Here is a 19,341-nt window from a genome sequence, read left to right on the forward strand (position 1 = left end):
ATTGCAGTACAGTACATGCATCGATAAGTGGGAAAAAGGTAGTACTTCACTTTAAGTACATTTTCGCTTTACATACATGCTCCGCTCCCATTGCGTACGTTAATGCGGGGTATGCCTGTATGTAATTTGCATTCTTTTGCCCCACACTCAAAACATAAAAGGAAGAAAAGGCATATTTAATGGTCCTGTAGTGTAATTGCCATGTTCCAAGCTTGCTTAATTTCTGGAAAGTGGCAAATGATGGTTATAAAGTGTGGGGCTGCACAGGTCAATGATTCAGTATGACAGCATATCACAAAACACGGTTTGATCATAAGAGGCAGTGAAAACCTAAAATAGAATACTGTAAAATGAAAGGCAAAGTTGACATACCATAAACGTCTGCCCCATGATCATAAACAGTGTCCAAGCAAGTGCCATCCCTTGTGTCCCAAACTCGTATTGTATAGTCCCAGCTGCCTGATATTAAAAGGTATGGGATTTCAGTATTCCACATCAGTCCCCGAACTGGGGCAGTGTGCCCACTGAGAACATTTATACAAGCATCCTGTGTGTAGTCCCAGATCCTTACAGTTCTGAAAACAATACCATAGTACTGTTATCCTAAAGAAGACTGACATGTAAGTAATAAGCAAAAAATAAGGTGCATTCTCAGTAACTCACACCCTTGAGTGCTCTGTTAACCTGTGTTCACACAGGTACAGGATATCAGACAAATGTGTAGACAGACATGAATATATAAAGATAGTTTTGATGCATCAATGGTATAGCCCTTGACTGGATTTTTATCAATGTACATTACAAAAAAATCTCTGTTAACACACTGAGGTTTGTTTGTCTACTTGATCCTGGGACCTTCATTAACATTCCTTCATTTCTACTTTACATTACCATCCCAAAAACACACCAACACTAAATATTGGGTACAAATGACCACAGCTTTTATTGACCTGTAACATATAATATGAAGGATAAACTCAGTCCTGTTCAGCTTATACCCCAAAATGGTCGATTATCAACCCCAACCATTGTTGCTCACCACCCAGTGAGCTCTATTAATCCCCAAACTATAACCATAACCACCCTTAGACCCGCTGCGCCTGGTCAAACCCCAATATTCCTTCCCCCAATACCCACCATTAACATCCCATCACCTTCACCTCCTAGGCCCAGCTGACCAGTCCACCCTGCCAGCTGTGACAATGATTTCACCTTTGCACATCCTTCCACATTTACCCATCTACTGTAAATTATTATAATTCATCGAACTAAATGTATCATTTTATTTTTTTAGTATACATTATATACATAAACATATATAAACATATACTTTTCTTTCTTTTTATATAAATATATTATACAATAAATACATTATAGCATAATCCAACCATACCAACTTGTTCCCCAAACAAAACAAAATTGACCTAAAACCAAGCACGAAGGGTGTGTGAGATCCTGCTGCTGTCAGCTACTCGAGGTGAGAGGGTTCCTCTTCAGTAACCAAGCCACAACCCAACCCATTCTGCTCTCTCCTGACTTAGCCCTTCCTCCTCTTCCTCCCTCCACCCTACCACCACCGTATCCAGGGGCACTCAGGCCTCTGATGACGACACTCCTCACTTATAAGTCAGTGTTCTGCTCTTTAGTCTGATATGACATTAATTAAAATTTACAATAGTTGTGCAAATATGTCTCCAGTAGATTTTTACATTGAAATGAGAACATCAAAATATTTTTTTATTCTGTTTATAATTATGTTATTATTTATTTACATGCAACAAAAAAAGCATATATTAGAAATAATATCTGTATTGTCTTACTAATATTAAAGGGAAAAGTAACATTTTGATATGTGCGTTTACAAATATACTTTTCCTAAAAAAAATGTTTTCCTAATTTTTACTTTTTATTGATAACTAGTTCCTTTATTTGTGATTTTAAAGGTGTTGACTATCTACTTGTGACCGACCATAGCAGGGAGAAAACAAAACTTCATCAAAGTCTTGTGGCTGCAACACTAGAACAAAAGCATTATAGCAGACTTATTACACAGAAAGAACAGAAACCCAGTGAATAGCACTCACACTCCCAGACTGAATGATTTGTGTCAAAATTAGAAAAATATTTGTAATTATCATAAATATTAAAATAAAGATGGTATAAAATAGACATACAATGGACACACACTAGTGATCCTGTGTCGAGTGGAGTGTCACACCCTAGATCAGTAGAAAGTTTTAAAAGGGCTTAATTGAGCTTTATTACATCAATTAACACCTAGGATAATCAAAGTCAATTGTACTTTATTAATTAATATCTAAGAGAATCTGTGGTACAGTAGTCACTTAATGGTTGGTGTCCAAGGGTAGGGATGGAGTTAGAAATGTTATTGACAGGCTCTAATATAAGGTGACCAAAGCCACGCTTAATTGATGAGTAATACAATTAGAGGATGTGATCCACGTGTGTATGATTACCAGATGTGTGCTTAGAGAGCACAATGCAAGTCTGTGCCTGTGGCTAAAGGAGTCCTTAACTGACTAGAGAATAGTGCAAATAGTTGCTAAATTCAGACTCAGATAAGGGTATCACTCAGAAAAGGCTCCTATTAACTCTAAAGGCTTCAGAACTGAGGCAGCAATGTGTAACAGTGTAACTTAAATTAGCTGATGGTAACAAGGACAACTCCTCGTGCTCCTCCAGGCCTGCCTCCGCTTCCCATTGGTCAGCCGCAGTATATAGTACAGTACCTGTATTACCTCTCCCACATCGCTCGACATAGTATCTCTTGGTGGATGTCTATTTTGGCTCTCTCTTGTCTTCGCTTATTCAGGTTTTCGACTCGGCTTGGCGGACTACACTCTCTGGCACTCGACACCCGGCTCCCTCTTGACCTCGCTGCTTTCACATCCCTCGATCTCAGCTTGGACCCCGACCTTCCGGATCTCTCCACTCCCTAAAATTGGCTAACGGCAACGACTACATCTCTTCTTTTACCGGTACCGGCAAGTATTGCTACAGCTATTTCCACTTGGCCACGCCAAAACATCACACTCCGGACACGCTCCTTCTGCTGCGGGTGCGTGCACATATACGTCCCTACATCAGTATAAGGGACAGGTCTGGTCTGCGGGCAGCACCGGCGTAACGTTATGTCGAGCCCACAAGACGCAGACCAGACTGATCTGGCCTCTATGATAATGGCCATGTATCAACAAATCCAGGCCTTAACTGATCAGATGGCTCTCCTCATTCAACAGGTACAGGACCTTTCTTTTCAGGCACTACCTGTGGCCGCACCGCCGGCGCAGGTAGAACCAGTGTCTGCCGCAACCCCAGGCCCGAAGATTCCAGCACCTAAGCCGTACGCGGGGAATCCACACGCCTGTCGTGGATTTCTCAATCAATGCGAGATCCACTTTGAGATGGCCCCGCAGCAGTATTCCACTGGTCGTAAGAAAGTCGCATATGTTAATAGCCTACTGACGGGAAATGCGCTGGCATGGGCCTCCCCGATTTGGGAACTACGTCCCGAAATCACCCGAGATTACGCTGCCTTTAGACGAGACTTTCGGTAGGTCTTCGATACCCCCGCACACCAAGAAACTGCCTCTGACTCTTTGCTTCAGCTTTCACAGGGACGTCGGTCCGTGGCCCAATACGCCTTGGAGTTCAGGACCATAGCAGCCAAGACACGATGGGACCAGGAGGCCTTAGTCTCAGTCTTCTGGCGAGGCTTAACGGATTCTGTGAAGGACGAACTCGCCTCACAACCCAGGCCAGGACTTCCGGAGGAACTCATCTCCCAGGCCATTCGTGTGGATCAACGTCTTCAGGTACGCCACGCTAAGCGCCAACACCCCCGATTTATGCCTTTCCGTGCCCCTTTTCCCAGGCTCTCTTCAACCACGGGACCTGCCGTCTCCCCGGTGTCCGCTCTGGAGGCCCCGGAGCTGATGCAACTCGGAGTCCAGCACCCTCGGGCACCGATACGACAATTTTGCCAAGCCGGTGGGTTATGTTACTACTATGGATCTTCCAAGAATCTGGTCCGCGAATGTCCACTATGTCCGGGAAACGACCAAGCCCAGTGAGTACAAAGGGGCTCTCCCTGGGTGCTAAATCTCCTTGTCACCTTTCCAGGAAGGAACTTCCCAAGAAGTTGATTATTCCCGTCTACCTCTCTGGTCCCACCTTCGCACCTCCCCAGCGGCATTTATCGATTCCAGCGCGGGAGGAATTTCGTGGACCAGACTTTCTCTGAACAGAACCAGATTCCACTCATTAGGAAGAAGTCTCCCGTTGCCTTGGTAGGGATCGACGGCCGTCCGCTCATCCCGGCATACATCTCCTTCACACTTTCTTCTCATTCCGACAAGGAGACCCTGGCCGTTGATGTAATCCATGCTCCTGAAACACCGGTCACCCTTGGCTTACCTTGGTTGTAGAAGAACAACCTGCACATCAATTGGACATCCCAAGATCCCATTGTCCGGAGGTCAAGGTCAGAGGAGTCTTCCCCACCAGCTGTACTTCCGCCTCAACTGCTGGCTAATACATCCAACCCTAAGGGGGATTTACTCACCTCGTACGCAGATTTTCTGGATGTCTTCAGTAAAACTCAATCCGAGCTACTACCCCCTAACAGGTCATACGATTGTCCGATAGACTTGGTACCTGGATACACATTGCCCAAATCCAAATCCTACCCCCTCTCTCTGCCTGAGACGGAAGCCATGGACGAATATATTCATGAGAACTTGAAGCGGGGCTTTATACAGCATTCCAATTTGCCCGCAGGGGCTGGATTCTTTTTCATTAAGAAGAAATACGGTACTCTCAGACCGTGTATATATTACCGGGGTCTGAACCGCATTACGGTAAAGAACCGTTACCCACTCCCACTCATCTCTGAACTCTTCGACAGACTTCAAGGTGCTAACCTCTTTTCCAAGCTAGACCGTCGCGGGGCATATAATCTCATTCGCATCCGGGAGGATGACGAATGGAAGACCGCCTTCAACACCCGTAGCGGCCACTACGAATATCTCGTGATGCCCTTCGGTTTATGCAATGCCCCGGCGGTCTTCCAGGACTTTATCAATGACATTTTTTGGGATGTCCTTAACCGTTTTGTAATTGTTTATCTGGATGACATTCTTATTTTTTCTAAGAATCTATAGGATCATATCAGCAATCCGAAGTTTGTGCTCTCCCGCCTCCGAAACAACCGCTTGTTTGTCAAGATGGAGAAGTGCCATTTTCACTAGTCTACCACCTCCTTTCTTGGGTATATTATTTCCAACAGGGGATTGGCCATGGACCCAGAAAAACTTAAAGCCGTAGTGGATTGGCCGCAACCCGATTCCCTCAAGTCTATTCAGCGGTTTCTAGGGTTTTCCAATGATTACCGGAAATTTATCGGCAACTTTTCCACCATCATCGCTCCGATCACGGCACTGACCCAGAAAGGAGCTGATCCTTCATCCTGGTCACCTGAGGCAGTCACGGCTTTCAAAACATTGAAACAAGCATTTGTCTCATCTCCCATCCTCCGACACCCAAACACCAATTTTCCATTTACCCTAGAGGTAGACGCTTCGGACTGCGGGGCCGGCGCAGTCCTATCCCAGAGATTTTCTCCCCAGGATAAACTTCACCCTTGCGTTTTTTTCCCTAAGAAGTTTTCTCAAGCTGAGAGGAACAATGACGTGGGCAATAGGGAACTTTTGGCTGTCAAATTGGCCCTTCAGGAATGGAGGCATCTTCTGGAGGGGTCAAAAGAAGCATTCACGATTCTCACGGACCATAAAAATCTTTTATACATCGAGAGTGCCCGCCGCTTAGGCCCCCGCCAAGCCCGCTGATCGTTATTTTTCTCCAGGTTAAATTTTATTTTGTCCTATATTCCCGGCACCAAGAACGTCAAGGTGGATGCCCTCTCTAGACAGTTTTCTTCTGAAGAGAGACCGGAGAAAACTACAGAGTCCACCCTTCCCAAGCAAAAGATCCTCGCGGTCGCTGCATTCAAGAATCTTGAAAAGATCATCAAGTCTCAAAAACACCTTCCTAGTGATCTCGAGGTACCGAAGGACACCTTGTACGTAGAGCCCAAGTTTATTCCTCAGATTCTGGATTGGAGGCACGCTTCCCGTTCGGCAGGACATCCGAGATTCAAAAAAACATTGGACCTCATCCGTCGCACCTTCTGGTGGCCCAATATGGCCAAGACCATCCTTGAATTTACTCGGGCCTGTCCGGTATGTGCACGCAATAAGATTCCTCGTCAGAGACCCCATGGTCTTCTTTTGCCTTTACCCATCCTGGAGCGCCCCTGATCTGACATATCCATGGACTTTATTGTCGATTTGCGTAGGTCAAATGGCATGAACACCATTCTAGTAGTGGTGGATCGGTTTTCCAAGGTGGCACATTTCGTTCCTCTCAAAGGATTACCCTCCTCACCCGCCCTAGCCAACATTTTCTCCAAAGAGATTTTCTGGATCCATGGCATTCCCACATCCATCGTATCGGATCGAGGCTCTGAATTTGTTTCCAGATTCTGCAGGACCTTCACCAGAAGACTAGGTATTTCTTCTTCTTTTTCTTCAGAGTATCACCCTCAATCTAATGGGCCGACCGAGAGGGTTAATAAATCTCTCGAGAAGTATTTAAGGTGCTTCGTCTCTGACTCCTAGGATGACTTGGCGGAATTACATCCCTGGGCTGAGTATGCCTTTAATTCCTCCAGGAATGAATCCACTCGTGAGACGCCATTCTTTATTAATTACGGATTCCACCCGGCTTGCCTGCCTATTTCCAATATCTCCTCTGGAGTACCAGCCGTGGATGAACACATCTCCCCTCTACAGGACTCTTGGGCTAGAATTCAATCGGCACTTCAAAAGGCCTCCCTGACTTCGAAAATCTAGGCTGACCGTCGTCGCCGACCTGCACCCAATTACAAGCCAGGGGATAAGGTTTGGTTGTCTACCAAGAATATCCACCTTAAAACCCCTTCCCCTAAATTGGCACCTAGGTTTCTGGGCCCATTTCCTATCATGCAGCAGAAAAGCCTGGTGGCCTTCCATCTTCAATTACTTCAAAGCATGAGAATTCCTAATTTTTTTTCATACATCACTTCTCAAGCCATTCATCTCCAGTCCCCACTTTCCGAACCACACTCTTAAACCAGATCCAGTGATCATACAGGGCAACGATGAGTACGAGGTCCAAGCTATACAAGATTCCCATCTCTCGAGAGGTAAGGTCCATTTCTTGGTCCATTGGAAGGGCTTTAGACCCGAAGAAAGGTTTTGGGTACCTCTTAAAGACATTCAAGCACCAGGACTTCTTAAACGCTTCCGGAAAAAGTTTCCATCCAAACCATGGAAGGATCGTACTAAGGCTGACCCCGAAGGGGGGGGTACTGTGAGGATTCAGGGGTCACGGCGGTCGCAGCGTGACCCCCCCTCACCTCTTTTTGCTCCTGCAGGTTCCCTTCCTCGCCGCTCCCTACCGGCTCCCGTGTTTGGGGGTCTTCCCCGTCATCCCCGGTGGGGGGCCGCTGCTCCGTGGGCAGCTGGTGCTCTGCCATTGCATCGGCGCGCGTGTGCCTCCCCTCGTTACAGAGCATGCGCTAGACCAAGATAATTTATTCACTGCTCTTGCAGTGAAGCCACGCCCCCCACCCACGCGCTGGCTACCACTTAACCCCAAAGCTTCCCACCAGGCTGCCTATCATGGGAACCAATCCAGGACAACTCCTCGTGCTCCTCCAGGCCTGCCTCCACTTCCCATTGGTCAGCCGCAGTATATAGTAATGTACCTGTATTACCTCTCCCACATCGCTCGACATAGTATCTCTTGGTGGATGTCTATTCTGGCTCTCTCTTGTCTTCGCTTATTTAGGTTTTCGACTCGGCTTGGAGGACTACACTCTCTGGCACTCGACCCCCGGCTCCCTCTTGACCTCGCTGCTTCTCACGTCCCTCGATCTCAGCTTGGACCCCGACCTTCCGGATCTCTCCACTCCCTGACCTTGGCTAACGGCAACGACTACGTCTCTTCTTTTACCGGTACCGGCAAGTATTGCTACAGCTATTTCCACCTGGCTTGGTAACGCCAAAACACCACACTCCAGACACGCTCCTTCTGCTGCGGGTGCATACACATATACGTTCCCACCTCAGTATAAGGGACGGGTCTGGTCTGCGGGCAGCACCGGCGTAACAGTATAGTTCAGAAGGCACTGCTGCCCCTAAACACTCATAGGATACACTTGCTACATAGGTGGAAGCACTACCGCCCTGTTAACACCGTAATGAGGAGTATTTTTAGCCATAGTAATAGCGGGTACAGTCTCCCTTAGACGGCAGCAGGGACCCGCAGCTAATCGCAATGCAAACAGAGTGCTGCGGTCAGACAGACTTCCCTGCGCGTGTTCGTGATTGTAAGGAAATGCTTACTCAAGGCTATTATACAATGAGATTATTTGCTTTGATAAATATGGAGCGGTTTTCTTGCTCCAGTTCTACACTAATTTTGCAGCGAATAGACATAACCCCCGGATCAGTGTTTCTCAACCAGGATTCTGTGGAACTCTGCTGGTTGCCAAGCTGGCACACCCTGTGCTGCCTGGTGACGTAGAAGCTTTGATCTGCCTCTCCTCTCTCAGCCTGGCACAGAGGAGTGAACAGAGGGCTTTGTGTTTGTTGGCTTTGTGTTGGGAAGGCGAGGGAGGCTTGTGCTTATTGTGTGGTGTGAGGATGTGTGCGGTGTAAGTAAGAGAAAGGGGTTGAATGTGGTGTTTAGGATTAAGAAAGATGGTGAACGCACTGTGTGAGGGGGTGAATGTGGAGTGTGTGTTGGGTAAAAGGGTGAGTATGAGGATGAGGATGAATGTGGAGTGTAGAAGAAGGGAGTTGGCCAGTAAGTGTGAAGTGTGTGTGTGAAAAGCAGGGTGAGTGTGATACGTGTGTAACACCTGTACTTATTTTTCCCTAGTCAGTTCTGAAATCTGCCGGCAGTGCAGGGGTTAATCTACACAGTAGAAATGTAGAAAATATCAGGTCACTCATGCAATATCCACGGATTGAATGTAGAAAATGTTTTCTATATTCAATCCGTGGATATTGCGTGAGTGCCCTGATCTTTTCTACTTTTCTAATTGTCATTTCCTATTATCGGCGGCACCCGGAGGGGGGAGAAGGAGGTTCCTCTGAAGCCGTGGACGTGCGGTGTCGATTGAAACTACCAGCAGCGGGACTTCGGGTTTGACGTTGGGGTATACACAAGAGGTAAGAAGATTTCCCCTACCTCCACTACCCCATACCCAGACCCAGTAACGGAGCTGCATACATTGGTGGGATCCTGTTCAGGTGCTTACACAGAGCGTAGCCGCAGTGCCACAGTTTCCAGGACAGATACTTCTTCCAACGGACCATACACTACCTCTTCCCCCAATTCACATATAGCTAGATAAGCTATTAACTATGCACCCAAGAGCGCGAGACAGCGCCTTTCTACGTTAATCCACACAGGCCTCATTCCCCTATTTCCTCAATTCTAAGACCTTTGTTCCAATTTTCACATGTCTGAAATCGGGGTGCATCTTAGAATCGATGTATTAAATTTTTTTTTTTAAAAAGTGTCTACAGTACTAACCTCCTCTTTTCACTTACCATGTTTCAGGAGAGGCCCCATGTCAGCGGAAGATGAAGCGGGCGGTGGTAGCGGTGGCAGGAGAGGTCCCACTTCTGTAGATGGTTGAAGATGGACAGCGGGCGGGAGTGCGGCGGGTGCATGGTCGGAGTGTGGCGGGAGTGCGGCGGCAGGACAGGTCCCAAGTCTGCAGGTGAATGAAGATAAGAAGACAGCGGGCAGGCGCGTGGTGGCGGTGGCAGGAGATTATAATAGCAAGAGAGCCAAGCAGGAGCAGAGCGACATAGGGGAACGGCTTGGGAGGTGCACACTGTAACCGGAAGTCAGACACCGGTTAACTTCCGGTGTTACAATGTGCACCTCCCAAGGCGTTCCCCTATGCTGCTCTGCTCCTGCTCTGCTCTCCTGCTATTATGATCCCGCCCACTGTCCATCTTCAACCATCTACAGACGTGGACCTCTCCTGCTGCCGCCGCCCGCTTCATCCTCCGCTGACATGGGACCTCTCCTGAAACATGGTAAGTGAAAAAGTAATTTTCCTCGATTGTAAGGGTCAAATCGATGGTGCGTTTACCATCGATGGCGTCTTACAATCGAGGAAATACGGTATTTCATAGTTGTTACCATTATGTTGCCTTTTAAAGGTCAGTGTATAGTAGTGACTGGTTTCCAGAAGCTGAGAGAAGGGTCACATAATATGTTGTGATCCTTGTGCAACATATAATCTATCTTTACTCTGCCCAGTAACTGGGGTGGGGATGTGTTTTTCCCTCAGATTCCAGGAGGTTTTGAGGATGGGATCCCACTTGTAAATATGTTTAAAGTAATAATCCTTTTATTGTTTTGTGAGTTAGGGAAGTACACTTATAGACGGGGTTTCCCTAGTATGTGAGGAACCTGGCAGTATAGGCTCACAAAAGGGAGTCTGGATCTCACAGAAATTACACCAGTCTGTAACTGAATGCTGTAATGCATGTCAAGAAGATCTGCTGTTAAATAAATGTCCAAAAGTCCCTGGCACTCTGTTCTATTATTTATACTCCTCATCAAGAGCCAGCGGGATCCACAGCCCTGAGAAGATCTTGACTTGAAAAGACTTGCTCAACATCGATATAGAGGCGCCTAGATAGACACTGAGTCACAGTTCAGACTGCCAGCTGTAAAACAAACTTTTCTATCTCTTGGCAATCTCACAGGTGTGTGAGAGTCAATAAGACCAAAAAATAGTTATGGTGAGTAAAAAAGTGACACAAACCCTCCACTGTACAGTGTAGAGCAAATGAAAATACCACTAGTGAGCACATTAACATGTCTCAGACCCTGCCTTTCCTCATTATCTCTAAGGCTGTGTTTATAGTGGTGGTTTGCGTGCGACGTCACGAGCATGAAACAAACGAAGCTGGAGGCTGAACCCCTGATGAAGCCAAGAGACAGGTGAAATGCGTAGGGTGATTAGGAAGAGATACCTGGAACCTTGTGAGGACCCGTAGTTCACCTGTGCAGCTGTGTGCGATCACTGGTGTCTGAAGCTGCAGAAAGGACGGAAGTCCCCTACAGCAGCATTACCGGAGAGATCAGTGTTTGAACCAGCACACACAGCCTGGGGAGCCGACGGGTGAGGCTGGGAACCGGACAAGAAACATCAAACCGGTACCGGACAAGTGTGAGGAGTACAGCAGTCGAGATCGGAGTGCCAAGGAGAAGGAAAATCTCCCTGTCCGGGTCTGCTTGGAAAATAACTGAAGAAATTGCTGTGCAAGGTTGCGGAGAAAGATTCAAAGGCATTGGTGCAGCACCGGGTAGTTTGCTTGGACTGGGAGTGAACTTCGGTTCACATATACTGCTGCGGCAGCTTTTAATCTAACGTTCGCCGGGAGCGCCGCGGGTCTGCTCTCCGTTTAAAAACGGATTTTCCAGCGCGGCGGCCGCTTCAATAGATACGCGCTAATGGCGCTTACTATTGAAAGCGCCCGAGGCGCGGGAAAACCGTCCCGCGCTATTTTTAAAATGCGGGGGCAGCCGCATTAGGTTTAGCCTGGTCGCCTCTGTATATATATATATTATATATATATCTATCTATCTATCTATATATATATAGATAGATAGATAGATATATATATATAAAAAAGGGAAGAGAGAGCGCACGCCCCATAGCGTATACAAGCGATTTAATGATGGAAAAGGGGGAGGAGGGGGAAGAATCTCACTCACAAGAAATATAAAATAACAGGCAATTTGTGAATTATTTGTATGTACATACATACATATATATATATATATATATATATATATATATATATATAAGATTAGGGGGTAGAGGGTTTCCTATTCTCCCACCCCTACTGCATTTCATATTGCATCAAATTAGAAACCAATCATTTTATAATATAGAGCAGACATTGTATGCAGCGCCTGGTAGCTTACAATTTACTTTTGATGATTGAGGCACAGGGAGATGAAGGGGGCCATGTACTAAGCGTCACAAATGACTTTATTGGTGCAAGTCTGCATGTGTGCACCTACAGGGTATATACAAAGCTTAAATCTGAGGCAGGTGTGTCAAAATGTATTTTTTACATTTTTTTTTGATGCACATAAAAGGACTGTACACAGAATAATACATTAACAGTGAGTCTAAATCAGCCACTAAGTTTAACTTGGCGTAAATCATAAAAAACTCATAATAATGTTAGTGCAGAATTAAGTTGGCATGCATCAACTCAAAGATGAATTTGACACTGCACAGATTTTTCATTGCATAGGTTAACAAAATGTATTATTTTCACTATGATAAATTATTCGGTTGCCTTCTAACCATATGTTATCTTTATTTACATATGCTTAATTAATATCATAATTAACATTGCACAATTCCTGTTGATTTAAATAAAATGGTAAAATGTTTTCAGCTATAACTAACTTGTTCATTTTAAGGAGAATTCTTCATAACTGTAGTTAATGTTAATAACTAGATGGAATGCGCACAATACGATACATTGCCGAAAGGGTTTGCTCACGTAAGTACTGACAACTAGTATTATGAAATGATCCTAACAGGTATTTGTAGGACTTCAAAGTTCTTAACTGCAACATGTATTGTACTAGCCTAATAATCTTTTTCTAAAAGATTTTTGTTGTGTCTGCCATACAAAAGTCTAAATAAACTTACAGTCATTTCTCCCCAAAATAGTAAGCATGTTTTGTAAATTTTCAGGCATGGCATAATCTTACAGGGGTTCAAGTTAAAATGGACAAGAAGCAAACGGTGACACATTGTGTGCTTATTTGTACTGTATATCATTACCCCAAATCCCTGGCTGCAGTGGAAGCACTGTATGCTAAGAGATAATGGTGAGAGGCAGGGTTGCAGACCAGTCTGAGACTTGTGAATGTGCTCACAAGTGATATTTTTATTTGCTGTACACGATAGGATGGAGGGTTTTGATCGCTTTTTTTACTCACCACAACTTGTTTTGTGTCTGGTTATGCTGACAAACTGTGTAACACTGGTGTAATAATGAAGGTATAATCTTATAGAGGTTCATGTTAAATTGGACAAGACGCAAAATTTGACACTGTATGTTCATTTGCATGTAATTTCCCAGAATCTCTGGCTGCAGTGGAAAAATTGTATGCTAGCCGACAATGGGAAAATGCAGACCTGTATGAAATATGTGAATGTGCCCACAACTGGTATTTTTATTTTCTACTGTATGTTTATTTGCTACTGTATGAAAGCATACAACTGAAAAAAGAGAAACATTAACAATCAGAATACACCTACCCATCGTCTGAGCCGCTGCAAAGAATTCCTTCTCTGAGAGGGGACCACCTGACATGAAACACTTTGGCAGTATGCCCGGTAAAAACCTTTAGGGGCTGATCAGAGCTGGTTGCTAAGTAATAAACACGTACATTTTTGTCTTCACACCCAGTTGCAATCATGTCTCTGCAATATAAAAAATAATAATTATGTAATGTAGTATTTTTTTAAATGGTAATGGTAAAATACATATATTATCACTTCTAATATGTAATTGTCTTTTGCTTAGTGTTTATATATATATATAAATATAAAAATGCAAATGAGGAAATATAGGATATAAACAAATGCTAACTAATCACATACTAAGATAGCATTATGTGGAAGGGAGTCCCCTGTAGAATGGCATGGAAATGGATCCTGAAATTTAAATAAAAGCACATATATTGAAGTATTGTAAAAAATAGAATTTATATGCATATAGGTGGACAGTCACTTACAATATGGCAATAAAATCAGCTTTGTGGAATTAGATCCCTGTACCACAACCGATATGGAGTAAGCATTTGTGTTCTTTGAGTGCACGCTAGCAGACAAATGGCAAACAGCTGCTCAGCTGGCTCCTGGAGTTTCAGCACACCCGGCTTCCTCCACGCCTCCTCGTTACCAGGAGGTGATGTCATCAGAGTTTCAAGTGTCTGTGCGCTCTGATGCAGGTAGTATATTGCAATAGCTCTGTATAGCCCGCAGCTTCCAGAGACTGGATAAAGTTCATCAGGTATGTTGTTTGGGCAACTTGGAAGGGACCAACTTAACCCTACACATTTTGTTTCAAATTAAACTTTGTCAGGATGGCATTCGTTTTGTTCTTACCCATAATGTTTTTTGGTTCAATGGGAAGTATTACCTAAAGCAGTGTGGCACAGCCATGGGAACTAGGTTCACACCGAGCTATGCCAATATATTTATGAGCATGTGGGAGGCTGATAACATCTGGTCCAACCACCAGTTTCGGTGGAAACCTGGTCCTATGGAAACGTTACATAGATGATGTTCTCGCCTCATTTCTTAATTATCTAAACAATAACTCTCTAAATTTAAAATTTACATCGAAATGGAGTAGGGAAGAAATAGATTTCTTGGACCTGACCATTTATATAGAAAAAAATAAAATCAACACAAAAACATTCTTTAAAAAAGTTAATGCAACAACTACATTCTCAGATCCAATTGCCATCACCCCAAGTGGATTAATAACATCCCTTTCAGGCAATTTAGAAGGATCAGGAGAAATTATTCAAATGACGAAGTATTAAAGAGTCAGACTAACATTTTGAGAGAAAGATTTATTGAGAGAAAATATGACACGGAGAATCTAGAGAAAGCAGTTATAAAAATGAATACGCTTAATAGAAATGAAACATTGTTCCCAAAAGAGGTAGGTACCCGTCAATGAGTACAACACAGCTTTTGTTATGAAATATAATAGAGATGCAGGAAAGATCAAACACATTATTGATAAACACCGGCATTTGATAAAAAAAAAGACCCATTTTGGGTGTCCATATATCAGATCGCCCACAAATTATTTTTTTGAAAGCACCTAACCTACTGTAAAAGAAAAACTGGCACCCAGTGTATTTAAATCTTCAGGCAAAGACACTGCCTCAATTGACTTCCTAAACCATTGGGCTTTTCTACATGTTTTATGTGCAAATCGTGCACGCACGGATCTACCGATAAACTGAAGTTTTCATTGCACACTACAGGGGAACATTTTCCAGTGAAACAGTACGTGAATGGCAAAATGTCACACATTGTGTACCTCTTACAATGCCCATAAAAAAAAGAGATTGATCACTCACAATATTTTGAAACATTTCCACCTCATACATGATGGAAATTCTGTGGGCCTGACATATAGAGCAATATAATTTATTCAACTCAACTGGAGGGGTGGTGATGGACTCCTGAGACTTTGTGGATCTATCGATTGAAAACATTGGTCCCCAATGGTCTCAATGTCGACATTGATATTGGGGCATTTGTACAATAGAGTATTAGCTCATTCCATCAGTCACTAGCCAAATATTCACATATCTCCTTTTTACCATTATTGTCTATCACATACCCTGGGTGCACCCCCCATCCTTACATCATATTATTATGTATGTACTTACCTGAATGTCTCATATCATCCACAGATTTCTGTCTGCCACCAAACTGGATATTTGAACATAATGCAATATTTAGCATTTTATACATGATATAAATATGTAATTTTCTGACCTCTTATACAGTAGGTCGTACACCCTTCTATGTGTTCACCCTAGACACAGAGACATTGACACTCTCATATTATATTATATATGGACAATTCTTTTCCTGTCCATTTCATAGAATTAATTCTGACCGGTTTGGTCTATCAATTATAATTTTATGACTTTATCTATAATATCAGTACATATAATTGATATGGTTCTGCACTTTACTAGTGATCACATCATCATAGAAGATTTACTTCTTATATGATATATGGTGATTCTTTTACATCTTTGTACACATTTAATATATACCTCAGTCAGCTATTAATATTGTATATACCTAGCTCTTGAGGCAAATATATGAGATAGTGAACATCTTGCCTCTGTGTCTCATTTGCGTCATTTTCAATAATAGTCTGATGATATCACAATAAACCAGTTTTTGGCTATATCTATTTTTGCATGTGATATCATGTTTGATTTCACATAGATAATACTGTTTGTAGTTAGTATCAATTGGCTGCACCATCAGCTTCTAATATACACTATCTAATATACACTATCACATCTGTAGTTGATATATTGAAGATCAACGGAGCTGACTCTCATAAACCAATCACGATGGGGTTTTAAACCCATGAGCCTGTTGTCTGCTATCATGGTTTCCTGAGAAAGCAATTATATTGCGAAATGCGTTGAAGAAGGCTGTGATATTTTCAGCTTCAACAGCCGCCATAGGACGACCACGTGGATTCCCGACCAGTTAGCTTCACAGCTTGTAAGCCGAACACGGAAGTTCTACAGCTGATTTCTTCAGACCAACAATGCGCCGTCTATGTTGCTGCTCACTCTGCTTCGGGTCACCGTGCAAATTCTTATATGCAAGTGTGGATATATATTTGAATTGTTTAATACATAAACATAATTTTATACGTCTACTCTCTCCGTGTATCATCTTATCTGGGTCAGGAATACACTACACCATGACAAGGGAGCATTGCCCCTCCACCACCATATGAGAGGGCCATTCTTCCACTGACCATCTCCAGGGGATCCAGAGAGGACTGAGGCAGGCAGACGTAGATTCATCTGGTAAAGATACCTTTCAGTGCCTTCTGTCCCTACTGGGCCATGTGAGTTGTGGTTTTGTCAACTTATAAAGATATCCATTTACATACCTTTTTGAATTACATGCAAGCCTGCACAATATTCATTTAAAAAAAATCTTATTTATATGATTCTGCGCTCCCTAAATACAACACCATCAAATAGGAGAACAAAGAGTCTTTGAATGTGATTCATCAACCGGTAATGCATAGTATTGCACCTTAATCCAGAAGTCTCTCAAGTAACTGGCAGTTTTACCATTGGATAAAGTGCAATACCCTGCATCATGGCTTGATGGATCCCATCCTTTGTTGTTTGTTAAGACTAAGGTTCGTCAACACAGGAAAGAACATGAGAAGAGATTGCAGACCTAAAGGAAAAATCATCTCTAAGAGAAGAGCTGTTCTGGAAAAGCAGGGAAAGTCCTTGTGAGCACTTGGCCATATGCATAAGACCAGCAGAAATTGCTGTGAAAAGCACCTTACTTCAATAGTTCTACCAGTCACTAGAGTTACCATATAGCAGAAGTTAACCTGGTACACTGGCATTTGTGTATAAATCTGATGTAGAGTGATCTAGGTCAGGCGAGGTGTAATAGAAATACTATCTTGTAATGGCTGGGTTGGTAGTGATCTCATAAACTACTTAGTTGGCATATATATTAATTTTGAGAAATCCACAGCTACACCTCTTTGAACAAATCACATTATTTTAATGTAGGTTGTGTTAGAAATCCAATATTCAGTAAAGTCTTTTCTTACTACTGAACATTTCCCCAATCATATGCTTAATTTCTTTCAATAGTATTTTACTTACTTGTTGTTTTGGCTCCAATCACATCCAAACACAGCTGCGGGGTGTTTATACTTATGCAGAACTTTACCATCAATTGTTCGAATAATACTGAAATTAAAGGATTTGCATGTTATTCTTACTAAACTAGACACATTAACTGAAAATACTTCGACCCATATTACTAACCATTCTACATTATGCCATAATATACCTTCCAGTGCTTGAAGATATCTTACATCCCATTCAACTTAATAAGCCATGAGGTGTCTTCCAGCACCAGAAGGGGTCTTTTGGAATACCACTGATTAGCAAATATGGGCCTTAATTTAAAATATAACAAATGATCTGTAAGATAATGTCTGAAGATATAGATTTAAGTTGAACAGGTGTCAGCTCATTTCTAGCAAATACTAAAAGTTTTAAAAAATATAAATTGCAAAATAGGTACTCAAGGCATTATAGTTTTCGCTACAAAATATCACGCCGCCAAGTAAAAATGTATTCTAGCTGCTGTTCTGATCTCTTTCATGCTCTAGAGATTGTAGTGTTTTATTTATTTAATTGATTGGTTCGCTAGTGCTTTTATTTCTTGAATTGGTTGGATAGGTATTTATTTAATTTTATTCTTATATTTGGAAATAACATCATTTTTATTCTTTTGCTGTTTTAGTGATAGATAAATGTTATTCATGTGTAAGATTAGGCTTTTGAATTTTTTTATTGTTGGGGTGTTTAGGTGCTTGTGTATTTCTTTAATTATTGTGTATTTTTGGTCTTAATGATTTTTATTAGGTTGAGCATTGAGTGCTATAGTGGCTTATCATGCCCACATTATATGGGTATGATTTACCACTGTGCCAATCAGTGGGTACAGGGTGGGTATAGTGGGTCCGTGGTGGGTGGTTAGGCCTCCCATGTGGGTAGCAGGAGACAGGGGTTGACCCCTTAATTACTATAGTGGTTATTAATCGCTACGGTGATTAAGGAGTTAGGGGCCATTAGATTGTATTTTTTAATGTACTCTTGCTGGCTACGGAGGATGTGGACCTGCAGTATGCTGAGCAGGACGCCCTTCATGATGGCAGGGGTAAGTAGAAAGTGTTATATACTTCATTTATGCTGGCTGGCTAAAGTTTGATTTTGAATGGACAAATTAGATATTACCCAAATCTGTATAATAGTAATTTTGCCCATTACTGTACTGTATGTGTTGGGGAAGGTTTGGGGGGGGGGGGGCGTTGTTGGGGGTAGAGGAGGTGGGTAGTTGTGTTGTTGTGTTTTTGAATGTTTATTGTGGGTAGCGGGGATGGATGAAGTTGATATTTGGCCCTTGGTGGGTGTTTATACCTACCGAGTGGGTAGCAGGATGGATCAACCCCTTTATTACCTTAGCGGTATTAACCGCTAAGGTAATGAAGGGGTTAACACCACCCGCAGCCCCCTGCAAGGACTAAACACCCACCAAGGGCCAAATACCACATTCACCAACCCCTGCTACTCCCAATAAACATGGCACTGGTGGTTAACCCCTTCATTGCCTTAGCAATTAGCCGCTAAGGTAATGAAGTTGCCTGTAAATGCATTTTTATTGTATGGGATTCATGCCCGGGGTCTCCGGTGCTGATATTTGCTGATATTAATGGGTATCAGCTCCGGAGACTGCCGGCATCAATCCGATGCAGGAATAAGGCTTTTTGTTTTCTAAGTCCGCTCTCGTCACCTTCTCAGCAGGTTCTCCCCAGCCTCACG

General features: G+C 43.2%; 1 protein-coding gene across 9 annotated transcripts in view; it reads right to left on the reverse strand.

Annotated features, from left to right (window-relative positions):
• WDR17 (WD repeat domain 17) overlaps window positions 1–19,341 on the reverse strand; it is a 165,232-nt gene that overhangs the window by 57,056 nt on the left and 88,835 nt on the right. For all 9 annotated transcript variants that reach the window (XR_012803465.1, XM_075611061.1, XM_075611116.1 and 6 more), the window contains exons 11-13: window positions 17,614–17,700; window positions 13,448–13,612; window positions 373–575 (exon numbers count right to left, since the gene is read on the reverse strand). Coding sequence is in view for 8 of the 9 variants with exons in the window: in XM_075611061.1 (XP_075467176.1) it covers window positions 373–575; window positions 13,448–13,612; window positions 17,614–17,700 (455 nt within the window). In the remaining variant the exon portion in view is untranslated. The remainder of the gene's footprint in view (window positions 1–372; window positions 576–13,447; window positions 13,613–17,613; window positions 17,701–19,341) is intronic.

Source organism: Ascaphus truei, chromosome 1 (genome assembly GCF_040206685.1).
Source record: "Ascaphus truei isolate aAscTru1 chromosome 1, aAscTru1.hap1, whole genome shotgun sequence".
Classification (NCBI taxonomy): domain Eukaryota; kingdom Metazoa; phylum Chordata; class Amphibia; order Anura; family Ascaphidae; genus Ascaphus; species Ascaphus truei.